This window comes from Notechis scutatus, chromosome 2 (assembly GCF_049901735.1).
Source record: "Notechis scutatus isolate UNSWTSFEM ecotype Mainland chromosome 2, rNotScu1.2, whole genome shotgun sequence".
NCBI lineage: Eukaryota > Metazoa > Chordata > Lepidosauria > Squamata > Elapidae > Notechis > Notechis scutatus.
Window position 1 is genome coordinate 155,179,295 of NC_142010.1, and position 18,593 is coordinate 155,197,887.

General features: G+C 38.6%; 1 protein-coding gene across 1 annotated transcript; it reads right to left on the bottom strand.

Moving 5' to 3' along the window:
• Positions 1 to 370: 370 nt before the first annotated feature.
• Positions 371 to 18,030, bottom strand: CDC37 (cell division cycle 37, HSP90 cochaperone). Its single transcript, XM_026688895.2, has 8 exons — positions 17,700 to 18,030; positions 12,534 to 12,815; positions 11,513 to 11,618; positions 10,514 to 10,629; positions 7,263 to 7,385; positions 6,886 to 7,068; positions 1,656 to 1,727; positions 371 to 911 (listed from the first exon to the last, which is right to left on the bottom strand). Exons 1-8 carry the CDS (start codon positions 17,799 to 17,801, stop codon positions 759 to 761), a joined length of 1,137 nt encoding a protein of 378 aa, XP_026544680.2. The 5' UTR covers positions 17,802 to 18,030; the 3' UTR covers positions 371 to 758.
• Between the last annotated feature and the right edge of the window lie 563 nt (positions 18,031 to 18,593).

Genomic DNA, 18,593 nt, shown 5'->3' on the forward strand with positions numbered 1-18,593 from the left:
AATTCCTGTAAGTCAAGGCAAAGTACAGCAGACACCCAGAACTATGAAGCAGTTAGTCTGCTAGATCATTTCAAGCTAAACATCAAAGATATGTATAGTGGTTACAGCTCAAAACATCCAAGATGTTGCCTTGATTGGTTGTTCATTGCCCCCATTCAACCCAGGACAGTCCATCCAATGTTTACCTACATTTACAGGGTTTCAAGACATTTTCCAAAGCTGTCAAGAAAATCTCAGATGCTAAGGGTTATATCTTGGACGTCACACACCACACCCATTCCAGTGTCTTTTCAAACAATTTGAAATGGAACTAAACCAACTGAATAATTTGAATCCATGTGAAATAAATACAATGGCCACTGACACCATATCAATCTCAGCTATTTCAACCTTTTTATTTGCTCGGTAGCTTTCACTGGTTGTCAAACAAAAAGATAGATATGAATAGCACACTTGTAACTAGGACGCTGACTTGTGTCATCACAGCAAGACAGAAGCTGGAACTGCTATGCCAAGCCACTCTGAGCCTGCATGATGGTGCGTGGACTCCCTTCAAATCTTGGCTTCCAATAAGATAACAAAGCTGTACAAGTTGGGAACTGTGTTCACAGGATGAGCAAGCGAGCCAGTCAAGAAGCAGCTCATACAATTTCAGTGTCTAAATATGTAGAACACATCATCGTTGAACAGGTTGATGTGAAAGGATGGGCAGAAGATAATGGGGCAACAATCTGCTTTACAGACATACGGCCAAGGCTTCAGGGATTTCCTTTTTCTTCCTCAGAGCTCTCCTTCTTAACTTCCTCATAGACACCTTCAAACTTGTCACCCTTTACCGCTCCTTCTGCTGATTGTGCATTTGGTACCCACAGGCCAGAATCAATACACCGCTGCATATGGTATTTTGCTTCCTGTAAAAGATACAAAATATATATTGCTGAAGGGCTATATCTTGCACCTTAAATATCTCTACAACTCTAACTCATAGGGGGCTCCTTTTGCTTCCAAAAATTACTGTAGAATCTAAAGTTTAGAAAAATACTTGAGAAAAAATACTCAATGGTAGTATCTTTTGAAGATAGCATATATAAACTCAAAGAGAAAAATAATTATGAAGGTACACAAGCAATAGTGCCAAAATTAGCAGTTTTCTGATTTCAGTAAACATACTGGTCCAGCTCATAAAGTTCGGCTATATTATGAATTAAGTACTGTGTCTCGACATAGAGCTATGGAAAATTCTAAATCAATATATTGTGTACTAATGAACAAAAACCTGGAGCTACAGTCAATATCCCATCTACCCAAGTGGAACTGAGGTTGCTCTCTGCCAAAAAAGCTTAACCAGAATAAAAACTACTCCTTACATTATTGGGTCCCATTAAATACAGCATTTAATTTGCATCGATACATATCAGAAATTAAGAGTGAAGATAATCAAGGCTTTTCAAATTTATGAGGCACCCGGAGAGTTAAATAATGATCACATTGTGTCTAATTATCTTCAAGCAACTGGTCAGACAAGAGAGTGCACATAGATATGCAAATATATAAAAAGAGAAACTAATATTTCTTGGAAGTTATCTGGAAATAATATTTTGCAGCATGGAGGAAATCTGGAACCTAACTCTTAAAGCAATTCCAAGGATACTCACAGTAGGATCCATTTTGCTGATAGAATCCTGAAGCATCTGCACATCTTTCACATCAAAGCATTTCTGAAGTTCCTGGCCAAAAAAAAAAAAAATAGAAAGAAATGGTAGCAAACAAAGGAAAGAATCTACATAAATACACAATACATTTTCATCATTCTATTAAACATTCAAGACAATAAAGCAGTTTTCTCTAAGGCATGAGAAAATGCAATTATAAGGAAAGAACATTTTCCAGTTTGGTATTTTTGTATTTAATGTTTTACAGAAGAAAAGTCCTTTCAAAAATTCAGGAGAGAAAGAGGAAAAGCTCAGCTAGTTAAAAATATCTCCAGATATGAAAGCTAGGAAAGACTTCTAATCAAGAACTTGGGAGTTGCTGTGATACACACTGAATTACTTCTATAACTGGGAAGAACAAAAAAAAAAAAAAAAACCCAGCATAATCTGTTGCAATGAAATAACATTATCAGGGAAAATTATATTCAAAAGAACAGGACATCAGGATCACCTAGTCCTTTGAACCCAAAATCAAATTTAGGTTCAGCATTAACCTACACCTTACATGGAAAAGGAGAGACATAAAATGTTTACATAATAATGTAAATGTTCCAAATACAAAACATCACTAGCATAATTATTAGTCAATGGCTCTTTTTAGAACTGGCTTGGCAAAAAAGGTAAATAAATTAAGATGATCTTCTTGTGTTAATACATAATTCACTTTATATTATTATAAATTTATAGTCATAAATATCATAAATTCTAATCTCAGTTCAAAAAATGTACAAAGATAACAAATAATCAGAGTTGGAAGGGACCTTATAGGTCATCTAATCCAACCCCCCACCCCGCCCAAGCGGGAGACCCTACACCATTTCTGACAAATGGCAGTCCAATCTCTTCTTGAAGGTCTCAAGTGATGACGCTCCCACAACTTCTGAGGGCAAGCTGTTCCACTGGTTGATTGTTCTCACTGTCAGAAAGTTTCTCCTTATTTTCCAGGTTAAATCTCTTCTTGTTCAGTTTCCATCCATTATTCCTTGTCTGGCCTACAGGTGCTTTAGAAAATAGCTTGACCCCTTCCTCTCTGTGGCAGCCCCTCACAGATCCTCTCACAGTTACTGCTATTGAGATGTCATTTCTATTCTTGTAAATTAGTATATTCACTTTCAGAATCCGTTCTTTGATTTATATGTAGCTACTATTATGTCTATATGGACCTTTAGATAACTCCTATTGTTTCTAGTAGACAATTTCTGGCCTTAATTTTATCATACACCCCTGCAAATTGAGCCAAGCAAAAAATTATTTCAGTAGCTTCAGGAAAACACATGGCATTCTGACCATTTTCTCCTTCTTTCTACTCCTTTAAAATAAGCCAGCTCTGTTCCCTCTGTCAAGTAGGTGGGAGAAAAAGTTGTTATTACTAATTCTTTCCACGTCGTTTGTCCCAAAGGTGTTTTTTCAAAAGGCAACTGGACTTTGTTTTTCCTTGTACTGTACATCTATGCTGTCTTCGTCCAACTGACACACAAGGTAAGGATACAAGAGTATACCCAGCGGTGGTAGACAGCATAGAAACAAGAAGGAAGCCATAGGTAAACATAAGCTTAGTAGTACACTATAAAATAGCTACAAGGGTTAGAATATTAAGAACAGATCAGAAGAAAACCACGGCAGGGGGCAGAGATCCAGATATTATTGACTACCTTTTACTGGCGAACCACCCATTCGTTTTTATTTCTCACCCAAGAGCCTGTATTTGTCTTGAATGAGCAGACAAAATAAAACTTTGACATTTTGCATTTCAAAAGCTTTCTTTTTTAATACGTTTTTTATTTTTTATTTCTACAAACACATCATTGCATGAACAGTATTGTTCCAGGTTATTTATTTCCTGATTGTTCCAGCTGGATTTCATTGTTGGAGCGAGGTCCGCAACCACCGTGCTTTTGCTCCAAGCTCAACTCGTTGGAGGGCCCCAATCAGGGCCGGAGCCACCATGGAGGAGTGGTGAAGAAAGGGGGACCTTTCAGGTAGAGGAGAGACGCATCTCTCCTCCCTGACATGGAAAGCCCCCTCATCCAAAGACGAGCTGCAGTGGCAACCAAAATGGCTGCCATGAAGACGGGGACAGTCTGAAAACCTAAGACTGTGCAGGAGTGAAGAGACGGTGAATGGTGTGAGAACTGGGTGAAAATATTTCTGAATCGCTAAAGGTAACCCCGATAAATATACCAGGAAAGAGAGCTCACAAGGACTTCTGGGCATTAGCAGCGATCTATTATGAGAGAAGAATGAATAGAATATAAAGAACTCAATTAAAAAAAAAAGACGGGAGGACAACAGAAGAAAGCTTTTTAAAAGAATATGTGAAAATTGGAATTGGTGATCATACAGGATTTGGCATGGGATAGGCATTATTTAAAATGCTGTAATCGATTGATTAAAAAAAAGAATATATAACTAACTTTTGGAAATACTGACAAACTTGGCAAAAGTCTAAAGAAAAGGAAAAAAAGGTGGAAAATGGAAACTGATTTAAGAGTGCCACCTGCTGTTGAAGAAAAATCCTGCAGATCCCTAAAGTTTTGAAACAATCTAATTAAACTAAAAGATCTAATAAAAGAAAGAATTAAAATAATTGTATTGATAAGAGAAAGCTAAACATCAAATTTAAATTGGTGAAGGAATATATGAAGATATTCCCTTGGAATGTTGAAAAGAATCAGATGGATTAAATCTGGGATATAAAGACTTTTGAATATTGGACTTATAGTTTGGAAAGTGACACTGGTTTAAATAAAGACTGGGATATAAGAAATAATAAGATATAAGATTGGATATAAGAAATTGAACAAACAAAAATAAAAATGAGTAAAATATGCAGAGAATTGGTCCTGGAACTACAGAATACAATAGATATGATGAGCAGAAGATTGAGGACATTTTGAACAAATACAAAACATGGAAGAAAATGGAGACACAAATCACAGAATGAAAACAAGAGACATAGAAGGAGGGGGAGTTAACTAGAAGAGAAGCCAGCAAAATGGAACAGAAGGAACAACAAATAAAACGAAAGGATAAAAAGGAAATAAAATTTAAAATGCTAATAATGATTGATGTAATAAACCAAGGGGATAGCATAGGGGGAAAGCAACAGGGAAGGGAACTTCAGAGAGAACATTTTGAGAGGGTAGAGTTAGATAACTGGAAAGAGACAGTTGAATATAATAGATAAAAGAGAAATGATTAAGAGGAAGGGTCAAAAAATGATTGAAAATGGAAGACAAGCTAAGAAGAGATTAATTAATGTTTTATTGAGAGTTAGAGACGATGGCTGAAGAGGGGAAAGATAAAGATTCCACATGAATGGGTGTACTACAATTTAAGATATAGAAGTGTTAATTCTAATAAACATTAAATTTAATATTTTATTATAGGATTACTAACAAAGAGTAATGATAGTAATACTATCAAATTATTAATTGTAATAAACAAAGATTTAATATGGTAATTGCAAGAAACATGAAACTAAGATCTTATTATAGGATCATTATCTAAGTTATATAACTGATAAATGTAATATGCATAAAGTCAACATTGTATGGTAGGGAAAGAAGTGACATGTGGAATCCAATAGACAGAAATATAGTATATGATAACAGATAAAAGTGATTATATAATTATTAGAATTGTACAATTTGTTAAATGAAAATAGAATGGAAATTATGACGTATATATTGTAATGAGATTAGAAAGGGACTTTGTTTTAAAAAACATAAAGATGGCATAATTTAAAACTAAAAAGGGGGATAAATAATGGGTATAAATTAACATGAATCTATGAATTATTAGCTGAACTATATTATAAATTTGTTAAACATTGCAAATATGACAATATAATAGTTGTAACAAAACAAGTGATGTTAAGAATATAGAGATTGACATAAAATAATATATGGGAATATTGAATGTTAAAGATTGATAATATGTATTTATATCAAACTAGATAAGCAAATAGTACCAATATGAAATTATTGTCATGTTTGTTGTTAAAATGTAAAATAACCTTCAAAAACTTTTTAAACCTCTGGATCTTCCCTTAAGCATCGGGGCTAAGATTAGTAATAGGTTAGATACTGGTTGCCCAAATGTACCTTTTCTTCTTGCTAAGGTTTTATTGGGAAAATGTTTTGGTTGTATGGTTGTATGCTGCCCAGAGTTGCAGTTTTATGAGTTGGGAAGCCATATAAATCTTTAAACATAGAAAAGGTATTTTAAATTAAGAGCCTGCAATATTAGCCAGCCTAGAATTTTCTGTGGGTGTCTTCTTACAGGTGAGTGGCAACAATTATGACATTCTTCAACAAGGATTCTCAAGTCTGTTAAAATTTAGTTAACAATTCAAATCACATATGTTCTGTTGAATATTTTTCTCTATCTGAATATTTTGGGGATAAATTAGCCTTTGGGCATTACAGGCAATACGTAGGATTGGATTATTTTTATGGGTTTTGGTTGAATATTTTAAATGTGTGGAATTTTTTACACATGTGGCTTGTATTGCTTTTGAAGGAAAAACATTTCCAATCCTAAGTCAATATGATATACTCATTTCCACTCTTGATGAGACAATAGTATCTAAAGAATATTTTTTTTCTTTTGTGCTTTTGCTAATACTCTAAATTCGTCCCTAGAAATCCTGTTTCAGGTACCCTCTTCTAGTGGAGTGCAGTAAGGGCTACCAGAGAATGGACCTATTCAGTGGAATGTTCCTCCCATTGAGCTGGGAGGGCCTTTTTATTTAGTTTCATGTATCAGGCAAACATATTTTCATTTTCTCAGGATATTTATCTTCATATTGTTTTAAATCTATTTCTGTACTATTTTTGCTTTTATTGTATGTTGTGCACTTGTAATCACTATTTTAGTTTCATTTCAAAATGAGGAAGAGTGCGTCACAAAAAAATACCCAATTGTAACAATTACATGGAGCTAACTTTGCACCAGACACATGAGTAAATGAAAACCAGTTTTGCAACTGCAACACACACAAAAAATTTTTTTCACATCACAGCAACTAAGGCAGAAAGCAAAAGATAAAGCAATTTTTTCTAAACATTTTGTATTTGTTAGCTACTCAAATATGCAGATATGAACACATGGTGAAACATAAGGATCATGTAATTCTGAAAAGAGGCACTAGCCTCCTTTCATAACTCACTTGTGGGAGAGATTCGTACACATCTACTGGATCAAGGCCCCCTGGCCCCAGCCGTTTCTGCCGCTCTTCTTCTTCATATTCTTTCATAGCTCTTTCAATGCGAGCCTTAGCCCGCTCCTGCACTCGAACCTTGAAGGATTCCAGTTCATCATTAAAACCTTCCATATACTGCTGGTCAGCTGTCTGAATGGTGATTAGAAACGAACAGGTGATTTATCCAGCAAAACTGCACATATCAAACAGTTAGACTTTTGGACTTCCATAATCAAAAGACTTCCTGTGAGCAAGGTTTTGCTATGAAAGAAAAGATGCTTAGTTTTTCTTTATCCCCTTTGCATTTATGACAGTATGCTTTCTCTCACCTGCATAAAACTCACCTTGATTTTAGCAAAAAATTGTCTGAAACAAGCTCTAGGGTCAACCTTCAGGCTCTTAGCCAGCTCTAGAATGAACTGCATCACTATGGTCTGATGGGCTACCTGTTGCATCAGGGCATGTTTCTGAGAAAAATAACAAATATGTATTTCAGCTTTAATGGTTCAGAACAAATGTATATTTATATATTTTTCCCAAATGAGTTGTTCTAAGCAGCTTATAAGATATACAAGTGTAACAAAAATAGTTGTAGGTGGCATTCTATGATTTTTAGAAGGACATCCAATCACAGAACTGACTTCAGAAAAAGGAAAGATTTTTGTTTCTCATCTTATTTTATTTAGATATAAAACTACTGGCACACCAGTTGCAGTTGGGCAAAGGATCTGTTAAACATCTGATTAATAATCCTACCTCCAGGAAAACTCACAGATTGCAAACCTGGTATTTAAAAGCATCTACAGGTGAAACTCGAAAAATTAGAATATCGTGCAAAAGTTCATTTATTTCAGTAATGCAACTTAAAAGGTGAAACTAATATATGAGATAGACTCATTACATGCAAAGCAAGATAGCACAAGCCATGATTTGTCATAATTGTGATGATTATGGCTTACAGCTCATGAAAACCCCAAATCCACAATCTCAGAAAATTAGAATATTACATGCAATCAATAAAACAAGGATTGTACATAGAACAATATCGGACCTCTGAAAAGTATAAGCATGCATATGTACTCAGTACTTGGTTTGGGCCCCTTTTGCAGCAATTCCTGTCTCAATGCGGCGTGGCATGGAAGCTATCAGCCTGTGGCACTGCTGAGGTGTTATGGAAGACCAGGATGCTTCAAAAGCGGCCTTCAGCTCTTCTGCATTGTTCGGCCTCATGTCTCTCATCTTTCTCTTGGCAATGCCCCATAGATTCTCTATGGGGTTCAGGTCAGGTGAGTTTGCTGGCCAATCAAGCACAGTAATCCCACAGTCATTGAACCAGGTTTTGGTGCTTTTGGCAGTGTGGGCAGGTGCCAAATCCTGCTGGAAAATGAAGTCAGCATCCCCATAAACCTCATCTGCGGAAGGAAGCATGAAGTCCTCCAAAATCTCCTGGTAAACGGCTGCATTGACCCTGGACTTAATGAAGCATAGTGGACCAACACCAGCAGATGACATGGCTCCCCAAATCAACACAGACTGTGGAAACTTCACACTGGACTTCAAGCATCTTGCAGCGTGTGCCTCTCCATTCTTCCTCCAGACTCTGGGTCCTTGGTTTCCAAATGAGATGCAAAAGTTGCTCTCATCAGAAAAGAGGACTTTGGACCACTGAGCAACAGACCAATTCTGTTTTTCTTTAGCCCAGGTAAGATGATTCTGACATTGTTTGTTGTTCAGGAGCGGCTTGACAAGAGGAATACGACATTTGAAGCCCATGTCCAGGATCCATCTGTGTGTGGTGGCTCTTGATGCACTGACTCCAGCCTCAGTCCACTCCTTGTGAAAGTCCCCAACACGTTTGAATGGCCTTTTCCTGACAATCCTCTCCAGGCTGCAGTCATCCCTGCTGCTTGTGCACCTTTTTCTTCCACACTTTTCACTTCCATATAACTTTCTATTAATGTGCTTTGATACAGCACTTTGGGAACATCCAACTTCGTTTGCAATTACCTTTTGAGGCTTTCCCTCCTTATGGAGGGTGTCAATGATGGTTTTCTGCACAACTGTCAGGTCAGCAGTCTTTCCCATGATTGTGATTCCTACTGAACCAGACTGAGAGACCATTTAAAGGCTCAGGAACCCTTTGCAGGTGTTATGGCTTAATTAGCTGATTAGAGTGGGATACTTTGAGCCTAGAATATTGAACCTTTTCAGAATATTCTGATTTTCTGAGATTGTGGATTTGGGGTTTTCATGAGCTGTAAGCCATAATCATCTCAATTATGACACATCACGGCTTGCTTTGCATTTAATGAATCTATCTCATATATTAGGTTCACCTTTTAAGTTGCATTACTGAAATAAATGAACTTTTGCACGATATTCTAATTTTTCAAGTTTCACCTGTATATACTTAAAAATCAGATTTTTATCAGCCTAGCATATAAGCGTATTTACATTATATGTTATGACTAAAATTGTTAGGAATATGATCACAGAAAAACAGTTCAAAGCAATCAGTACTGGCCTTATCTTCACACTGATGCTGATGTTGAACACATTTTAACTCTATTCAGTTTTTAAATAAATTTTCCCTGAAATGTTCATGGTTTTGAATTTTTAATGTTTTCTCTTCTTATTCATTGCTCTAAGAAATCAGGTAAAATCCATTCTTACAATGCAACTGCAGCCTCCTGCATTATCAGCACCTAAAATCTGTTCCAAAAGGTCCAACCTTCCAGAGTAAATTTTGACTCCATGTGTAGGAATGGAAAGGGAATTGTGTCATCCACATGGAAGATAGCACTGGCTTTCACTCCATTTAGAATAAAACATTATAACTACAACAAAATATTCAAATCTCTCTGCTTTTAGACTCCAGGCAACCCAAACTTTTTGATTATCAAACTCCTGGCATATTATCTCCTTGGTTATGTTTCCTTCTAATTTTTAGCACTTGACTATTTTCATATGTCAGTTTGTAACTTCAACAAATCAATGAGAACATATCTGAAGCAAACATTTTCTTTTGGGCATGTAATCTGGCTGCCAGGTAACAACAAATGACTCATCAAGGTTCAACTACCATACTACCAGACACAAACTGTAAATTGAAATAATTCTACTGCCAGGGGAAGCTCATCTTGTGAAGCAGAAACAGATGTTTAATGTACAGTACACTAACCATTTATTAGGCAACTATAAACAATAGTTGCAGATTCCAGAAAACGGAATGCTGGCAATTATTGGTATCCAAATAATATTAAGTGTGCTATTTGGACACAAGTTAAGGAACAGATTAGGGCAAGGTTGTTAAAAGCTTGCCTTGCAGTAACCAAGATTTTCAGTATTTCTTCCTTAATGTATTTTGAAACAGTAAGTCATAAAAGCTATTGATTTGTATAACAAAGTAATTTTGAAGAATTTTGTAGCCACTACATAAAAATTATTTGGTGCCCAGAAAGAATCCTCTCACATTGGAAGAACATATTGCCTTTCATACACTTCAGTGACCCAGATCTGTTTGTCAAGTTTGATAGACAAAGCCTATCATTATCATCCAAAATTCCTGGACAAGTTCCACAGGCTTCATGCTCACCTCTTCTACTTCCAGATCAATGCACCAGATGACTAAATAATTGGCTGTCTCTTCACAAACAAGATGTGGATTATCAGATAGGTATTTCTGACTATCATCCCAATGCCGCAACATTCCTTTAGAACAGAAAAATAGCAATGTCAAATCAAATTCTTTCCACATCTTATAAAGAGAACTATTTTCCCAGCCAGAGCTGGGAAAAATCTGACATGCAATAGTGGAGAGAATATGTGTAGCTTATACGGTTCTTGGTGTTCTCTAAGCTAGATGGGGAAGAGTGCACTTAGGGCTGTTTGCAATAGCAAGCAGAGGTCAAATAGCCCTAAGTACATTCTTATTTACTTATCTATTTACCAGCAACTAAATAAGCAGAAACGAATACCATATAAATAGAAAAATCAAAGAAACAATAACACCATTTAAAGAGCATTTTTGTTATTTTATAGTATTATTTCATTTTATTACACTGTAGAAGGGAATGTAAGCTGCTCACAATATTGCTGAGTGGATTTAAGTGCCTCGTATGTCCCAGTAAGTAACAATGATGTTATATTTTCTCATTTTTACACTATGTGCCTGACTGTGGACTGATGAAGGCAAAAGTTTCTGGCATAGGTTTTGGAGCCCTTTCCAGCATCATGAGCTTCAGTAATATTTTTCCTAAGAATAAGATAATTCTCTTTTAATCTTGGCATAAGCCTAAGTCATGTACAACCAAATCTTACAGTGGTTATTAACATGTTTTGATTGTATTTTGCTTTTAATGGTAGATGTCATCTCCCTGACTGGAATTTCTGATTCAGTTTACTCCCTTTAATTGTTCAATACAATCTGAATATATTTAGGTTGCCTAATTTGCAAAAAATGTGCCCTTTCTGCCAAACAATGTGTGTTTTTGTAATCCATAAAAATGTGTATTGCTTTTTCACTACAAATTCCTTTACATAGATCACAAGATCCAAATCAATATATTTTTGGAAAAGCTAATTTTGGATTTACCGAAGTGCTTGATTTGTTTCTCATATTTTTCCACAAATGTTTTGTGCTTCTTCTCTTTTTGTTCTTCAGATTCCTCATCTTGTTCAGTTTTGACATTAAAGACACTCTACAATAACAAAGGAAGTCATGTTAATGACACAACTGCGTAACTGGGAAGCATGTGATCCTTTAGGTATTGTTCAACTTCAATATCCCTTCCCTTCAGCACTTAAATATCAGCCCTGAAAGTCAGCAATAAATGACATTTCCCATTCCTGCACAGTAATGTTCTCTCACTGTTGACAAACCCTCACAGTGTCTCAATAATATTAAATTATTTCCAAAACAACCTAAGGCAAATAGTAATGCAATAGCAAAAGAATGAAGAGCTGAAACAGTTCAGAAGTTTTAGGAACAATTAAATCAGTTTTCTCAAGGAAGTTAAATCAATCCTATAAAGTATTTAGCAAATGACTAACCTTACACCCTATTGCTACCCTAATCAAACTGTTGCCAAGTAATATGAATATTCCCAACTGTAATCCATGTTATTGATTTGTTAGTCTTAGAGCCAACTTTCCTTTGGAAAACCTCGAGGCTTCTTCAGCTATTCATTCTACGGCTCATTTTTGTTTCTGTCAAATTACAATACACTGTGTTTGTTGAAAACAAATGAATTTGTAACCAGAAAAAAATGAACTTCTGCCCACTAATCCCAAAGAATTTCAGCAAACTTTTTTTCAAAGTCCTTCCATTTGATCTATATCTTTTGTTGGAGAACTTTTTTTTATAAAATGGCTACATTCATTCTCCATAAAATACTACCACGGTTGCTTTAATTGTGCACTTACTTTTGAAATTACCCATTGGATATATCTCAGGTTTTAGTGAATGTGGACATTGGGCAGTCCTTATCTCACTATTATCAAACACAGACAGTAGTACGGCTGTATGATCCATATAGCTTTACTTACAAGTCCTCTCCATTCCATTTTAAGGTTCAGAAGCAAGGCAGAAAAAGAACCTAACCAAGAAGACCCACCTTACTGAAGCCATCTTTGCTAAGAGTGTCAACATTCCAGGGCATATTCTTTTCCTTCTTCCTGAGTTCTTCCATCTTATTGTCCCAGCTCTTTTCTTCTTTCTTGAATTGCTGTGCCTCAGCCTGTAACCTCTGCAGCTCATTTTTGCTGCTCTCTACGTTGCCCAACTCAAGTTCTTTTATCTTCTTCTGGCACTCAGATAACTTGCGTTTGCAATCCCGGGATCCTTTGTCTATTTCCTCTTTCTCCTTGTGGAACTGTTCCATCCGTTCAACTCGGGCCTAGAGAACAGGTTGTTTAAATACATCTTCCTAACATCAAAATATCCTTTACTTTTAAATTCATATTGTGAGTATAATGGAAGTACAATGGATGTTATCAGTCCACAAACTGTAGCACAATATGAAGACAAATAGGAACACCATGTGACACAGACACACAACGTGCACGCACGCACAGGTAATCACCCTCTTAGATTGAGTAACTGGTTACATACATTAATCTTTAATAACTAAAACCGTATGTTACCTGTAACTAGTGATCAGTCTTTCACTACTCCATATATGAATTTTCGACCAGCCTTCATGGCTTGGTGGCATGGTGAGCGGGGAGGGGAACTGGCCCATGCAAGTGGTAGGCTGGCACACACACGTATGCACCAGCCCATTGCTTGTGCAAGTCAAGCTGTGCATGTGTGTGCCAGCCCACTGTTCACGCAAATCGAGATGCACGCACATGCACTAGCCACCCACTTGTGCAGCCTGATTCCAAACAGGCTACGGCCTGGTAGTGGGCTGCAGCCTGGGGGTTGGTGGACCCGTTTGAGAACATCCTACCAAGGTAATGTATTTTCTAGCAAGACCTGCTAGCTTTAGGTTCTGTCATGAAATCTTTATGGGACTAAGTCTAGATATCTACTTGGGTCAGCCTAAAATATTAAATTTGTTCTCCATCCATTCTCTTGTAGACTTGTTTGATTGATACCACTGCTTTGCTGCAGATTCATCTTGTATTTGCCCTCTTGGATTTTGACAGTATAACCACTCTTGGTGACTTTAATGGGCAGCCACTATTATTCTTCCACTTACATAGGGCAAGACTGGTCCAAATTATGTGTATTATACTTAATTATGTACCAAATTACTAATATATCAGACGTTAGTTCAAGCTATGTCTTATGCCTTAGTTTGACTGCCCTGTCTCCTGCCCTTCCCTGGGTGCTGTGGCAAGTAGCCCTAGAATCACACAACTCTGGGGCTACTTGCCACACTGCAGCTCAAGGGCTTCTTGGCATGCTGTAGTTCTGGGCCTGTAAGAAGCCTCTGAGCTATAGCACAGAGCTGCAGCTGCCCTAGCAGTGTGGTGCCTCAATAGTATCGTGCAAACCGGCAGCTCCCAGGAAAGCTCAACTACTCCAGCTGTAGTTATCATCCTAAACTCCAAGGCTCCTGCCACACTGTGCTCTGTCACTTCAGCTGACCTTTGCTGTCTTCTTGCTTCTGCTGCTGACAACCTACCCAGGCCCTTTGTGAAGCAGCTACTGGCCCCTTGAGTCCATCTCCCCGAGTCTCGTGAGGAAACCACCATAGGCGACTTTGGGAAGAAAGCCTCACGCTGCCAGTAGCTTCTTTGTGAAGGGCCAGACTGAGTGTGCTTGATCAGCAACAGAAGTAAAAACATGGTGAATGTCAGGTAGGCACCAGGGGCCAGGGAATGCAAGAGGCCAAAGGACCATAGTGGGTGGGAGTTCAAACACCTCTGTGGTTATAAGTGTAAGCAGGCTGCCAAGTGCCCAAATTGTAATCACTGCAGAGCCACTGCAACCTGCCATAACTTTGGGCACTCATTCAATACTGCTATAATTGAAAGGTTGCTGAATGAACGGTTGCAAGTTGAGGACTAATTAATTGATTTTCATTACATTTTATTTATGGCCATCAGTTGGTGGAAAGGCAAGTTACACATTTAATAAATGCTATTTGACAAATTCCTTTTAAATTGGTAAAAGAAAATGTGTACATCCTCAAGAACTATCTATAATCCTAGAGTCCTGTGACTTAGAGTGCAATTTGGACTTCATCTCAGTTTTACTAAAGAAAAATAACTTCTGGTTAAAACATGAAACAGTGTAATATGTCATGTCTTCATTGAACATATTGAGCCAACAGTCACTGCTTTGTTAGAAAATGTTATGTGAAGACATTAATCAGCTCCTTTAGTTGAGACGGATGTCCCAATCTCTCAGGAGACATATGCACCTGAGTTTTAGGAGTCCTCCCCCCCAATAAAACATACACAGAAAGTTTACCTCTATTGGGTTCTAATACAGTTCTTGGAAGTGAGTTATATCCAGATTAAAGATAGATTTTTATAGCTTTAAGAACAAGAAGAGTGGAAGTTCATGAAACTGGAAAGAAATAAAACTGTTCACAAAGATTTTGGCCATCATCAATCCATGGTCAAGAAGACAGTATACTCCCCAGCAATGATTGTCCAAGTGTCACCTCAACAATAAGTTATACAACACTGTAGGAGGTTGAAAAGAACCCAAATACAATAACAAAGGATCTGCTAAAAATGACAAGACAAGATGAAAGTGTAACTTTCTGTTACTGATAAGAAATGTTAAAATTGCAGAAAATAACACTGCACTGAAGCAAAAGAATCTAATCTCATCTGCGAAGCATGGCAATGGAAGTGTGCAGTCCCAAAACCTGAGATATTTAAAATCATTGACAAAATAATGGATTTAGGATTGCAGGAAATTCTACAGCAGTCTATCAAAGAATCCATCTTGTTTGAAGCTTAAATCAATTGTTTCAATACAATGATGCTAAAAATACTATTAAATCTATAACAGGATAGCTTAAATAGAAGAAATTTTATAATTTGAAATGGGGGGGTTAAGTGACTGGGTGGGAGTGAGTGACATCAAGTTGGCCATGCCCACCCAGGTTTTGTGGCTCCCAGTGTTTTTCTTTCCATGGGAAACGGGTCCGAATGGCTCTTTGAGCGCTTAAAGTTGCAGACCCCTGGTAGGAGAAACAATATTACATCTTATTAGTCAAATTAAATTCAACAGCAGGAAGTGGGAATCATTCTAGATAAAGGAAATAAAATATTTGCTATGCGAAAAGCAACATCTTTTAATCAGAATTTTCTGTGATTTAGCCTTGCAGAAGCACTGGCTTTTACAGAGTTCATCTTTGCAAGATTTTTAATACAGGTTCTTATCTTCCATGCCCCAATACAATTTAGGCTAAGCCACAGCCTTACATACAAGATCAGAACAGATTATATCTCTTCTTAGCTCATGGACTATGAATAGTTTATGCTATTTATGCTAGATATAAGCATTTTAGAGATCATGTTGATCTGAAAACTGTTTAAATTTTGCTGTTTAAATTTTTTCAGCCTATCTTTTAGAAGGGTTTTTTAATGTTTTGTGTGAAAATACAGTGGTACCTCGATTAACCAATTAACTCGTTAATTGGTTCCAGGAGCTGCAATGAATACCAAGAACAATAAGTATGAAACAATTTTTCTCATAAAGAATAATGTAGCGGGTCACAAGGTCGTCACATTCTAGCTTGTGCGTTGAGCACCGAACAAACAACATACTGGAACAAAATGTTCATATCGAAGTGCATTGAGTACCAAATTCAATGAGATTCAAAGCAATTGAGTACCAATGTACCACTACATGCCACTTGCTGAACACTGAGTTTCATTTTGAAGTACTATACCCATGATGGCAAACCTATTTTTCCAAAAATACCAGAAGTGACAAAACGAGCCTAGTTTTCAACCTGAAAAGCCTGCAGAAGCCTTCCTCAAGTCTCTGGGAGGCCGAAAAACATCTCAAACAGGCCAAAAATCAGCTGTGAGGCACAGTGCAGTAAGGGGGCAGTGGGGGTGGGTGGGGATTGTGTGCGCATGCATAGGGGGGCATGCATTGCCTTCTGGGTGCCGGCACGCAAGCGCAAGCATGCAATCGCGCGCCCACCACTGTACTATACAGTCCCTCTCATATGGAAAAATAGGAATCCTATTCTACATTTTCAGAATAGACAGAAAGAGGTAACTCAGACCAGCTTCATGCATATACAGATAGTCCTTGATATATAACTGGTCATTCAGCAACCATTCAAAGTTCCAACAAACCTGCCTTGGGGGGGTACTTACAACTTGGATTTAAAATTCTGACATCTCCCCCACATGGTCTCATGATTACACTTTGGGATCTTGGCAAATGGCTGCATTTATGGCCATTTGCAGTGTCCTGCGGTCATGCGACTTCATTTTACTTCTGACTATTGCCCAAACTGCAGCAACTACACCTATAACATTCACCTAAGTAACGATCAGTGCAAAAAAGCTCACAACGCAGAATATTGGGCAACAGAAGTATGATTATTTAGTGCTTTATATACTGGAAACGATAGCCAGCTACTGCAGGAACTAATAACGGCAATATAATAAAGTAGACTGGCTGAGGGATTGGTGGCAATCCTCCTCCTCCTCCCAGAAAATCTAAAATGGAGTTTATTTGTTAAATGTTATTTGCCGCCTATCTCGCCGGGGAGCGGGGTGGGTCGCCACGAATTGACGGGATTTTTAGGGAACGCGGGAAATTTAAGAGGGAAAAAATTTAAGAGGGAAAAAAAGTGGTTTAGTATTTGGTCCTCTCGGACCTTGAGCCCTTTTGAAAGGAAAGCTAAAGGCTATATGAGATTTTTTTTTGGGGGGGGGAGTTGGGGACAGCTTGGGCCAAGGAAAGGCGGGCGCTGAAAGGAAAGTGGAGAAAGCTCCCTCCGTAGGAGCGCCTCTAAAAAATGAGCAGCGAAGCAGGGGCGGCGCCTCTGGGAGCAACGGAAGGCCTTGCTCGGCTAACCAGTCAAAGAGCAAATTTCGCAGGCGAAGGCTGGGGAGCAGCGCTCGCCTTCATTACCCCAATGCCCAAACCCCGCGGAGGAGGAGGCCGAGAGGGAGGCCCCGTGTCGTCTGGGAGGAGGAGGCAGCGAAATCCCCCGCGACCCAACCCTTCAAAAGACCCCCCCCAACCGCCCCCACCTCTTAAGGGTCTTCTCCTCCAGTGTTTCCCTATTCCCCAACGCCACGCCCGCGGCAAGGGGCTGCCGGGGAGGGGGGCTCCGTTCCCTTACTTGGTGCCGCCATCGGAAAAGACTGGGGGTGTCGATATTGGGGTGAGTCTCGTCTTCATCGTCGGACACCTCGATGTGATCCCAGACGCTGTAATCCACCATGGCGCTGCTGCTGCTGCTGCCGCCGCTCCCACGACTTTCCCTGCGGGTGGGGGTGCCGCCGCTCCTGCTCGGAGATCCGCTTCCTCTCTTACGTCACTACCGGAATCACCGGCCTTCAGGAGAGCGGCGGAGGCGTGGCTCCTCTCCGCCCCGCCCTCGCCCCACCCCGGCCTAACGGCGAGAGCACGCGGGCTGCGGCTTAGTGGCGGCCTCGAATCTTCACCGGAGGGGAGTGAAAACACTGTCCGAAGCAAAAGTTTCACTTTCAAGGAAACCGAATCGCGTCGGGAGTTTCTGCCGTTGCTTTTCCCTCTTTGGGAAGATTCTTCGGTGACAGTCGCGATCCCCTGGCAATTAAAAAACAAAAAAGAAAAAATCCTTTGAGTGTTCGGCTATCCCGGCCCTGATTGGTCTTCGAAGCAGAATGGTGGATTTCCAGTTTTCTTAAAGGAAAAGTAGCTGGAAGTTCAGAAACAATTTGCGCTTCAGTTTGAGATGCAATCGATACACACTCATCCCCAATCGCCTGCTCCTGTGTCCAAAACACTGGACACAAGGCAGAAGACTAAAAATAAAAATAAAAATAAAATCCTATGGTATCTCTGGACAACTGAATAACTGGATAGAAGCATTCCTGTCAAACAGACAACAAATGGTCAAAATCGGGAGCGTCCTATCAAATCCAGTACCTGTCAATAGTGGTGTCCCCCAGGGCAGTGTTCTAGGACCAACTCTCTTCACAGTCTACATAAATGATCTCTGTGATCATATTAAGAGCAATTGCGTTCTCTT

What these genes read in the sequence shown, in the direction of transcription:
- CDC37 (XM_026688895.2), bottom strand. Translation starts at nt 17,801, where the DNA reads ATGGTGGATTACAGCGTCTGGGATCACATCGAGGTGTCCGACGATGAA. An exon ending in GAAACAAATCAAGCACTTCG is followed by an intron (nt 10,630 to 11,512) that starts GTAAATCCAAAA and finishes TCTGTTCTAAAG; the next exon opens with GAATGTTGCGGCATTGGGAT. An exon ending in TCAGCAAAATGGATCCTACT is followed by an intron (nt 912 to 1,655) that starts GTGAGTATCCTT and finishes TATCTTTTACAG; the next exon opens with GAAGCAAAATACCATATGCA.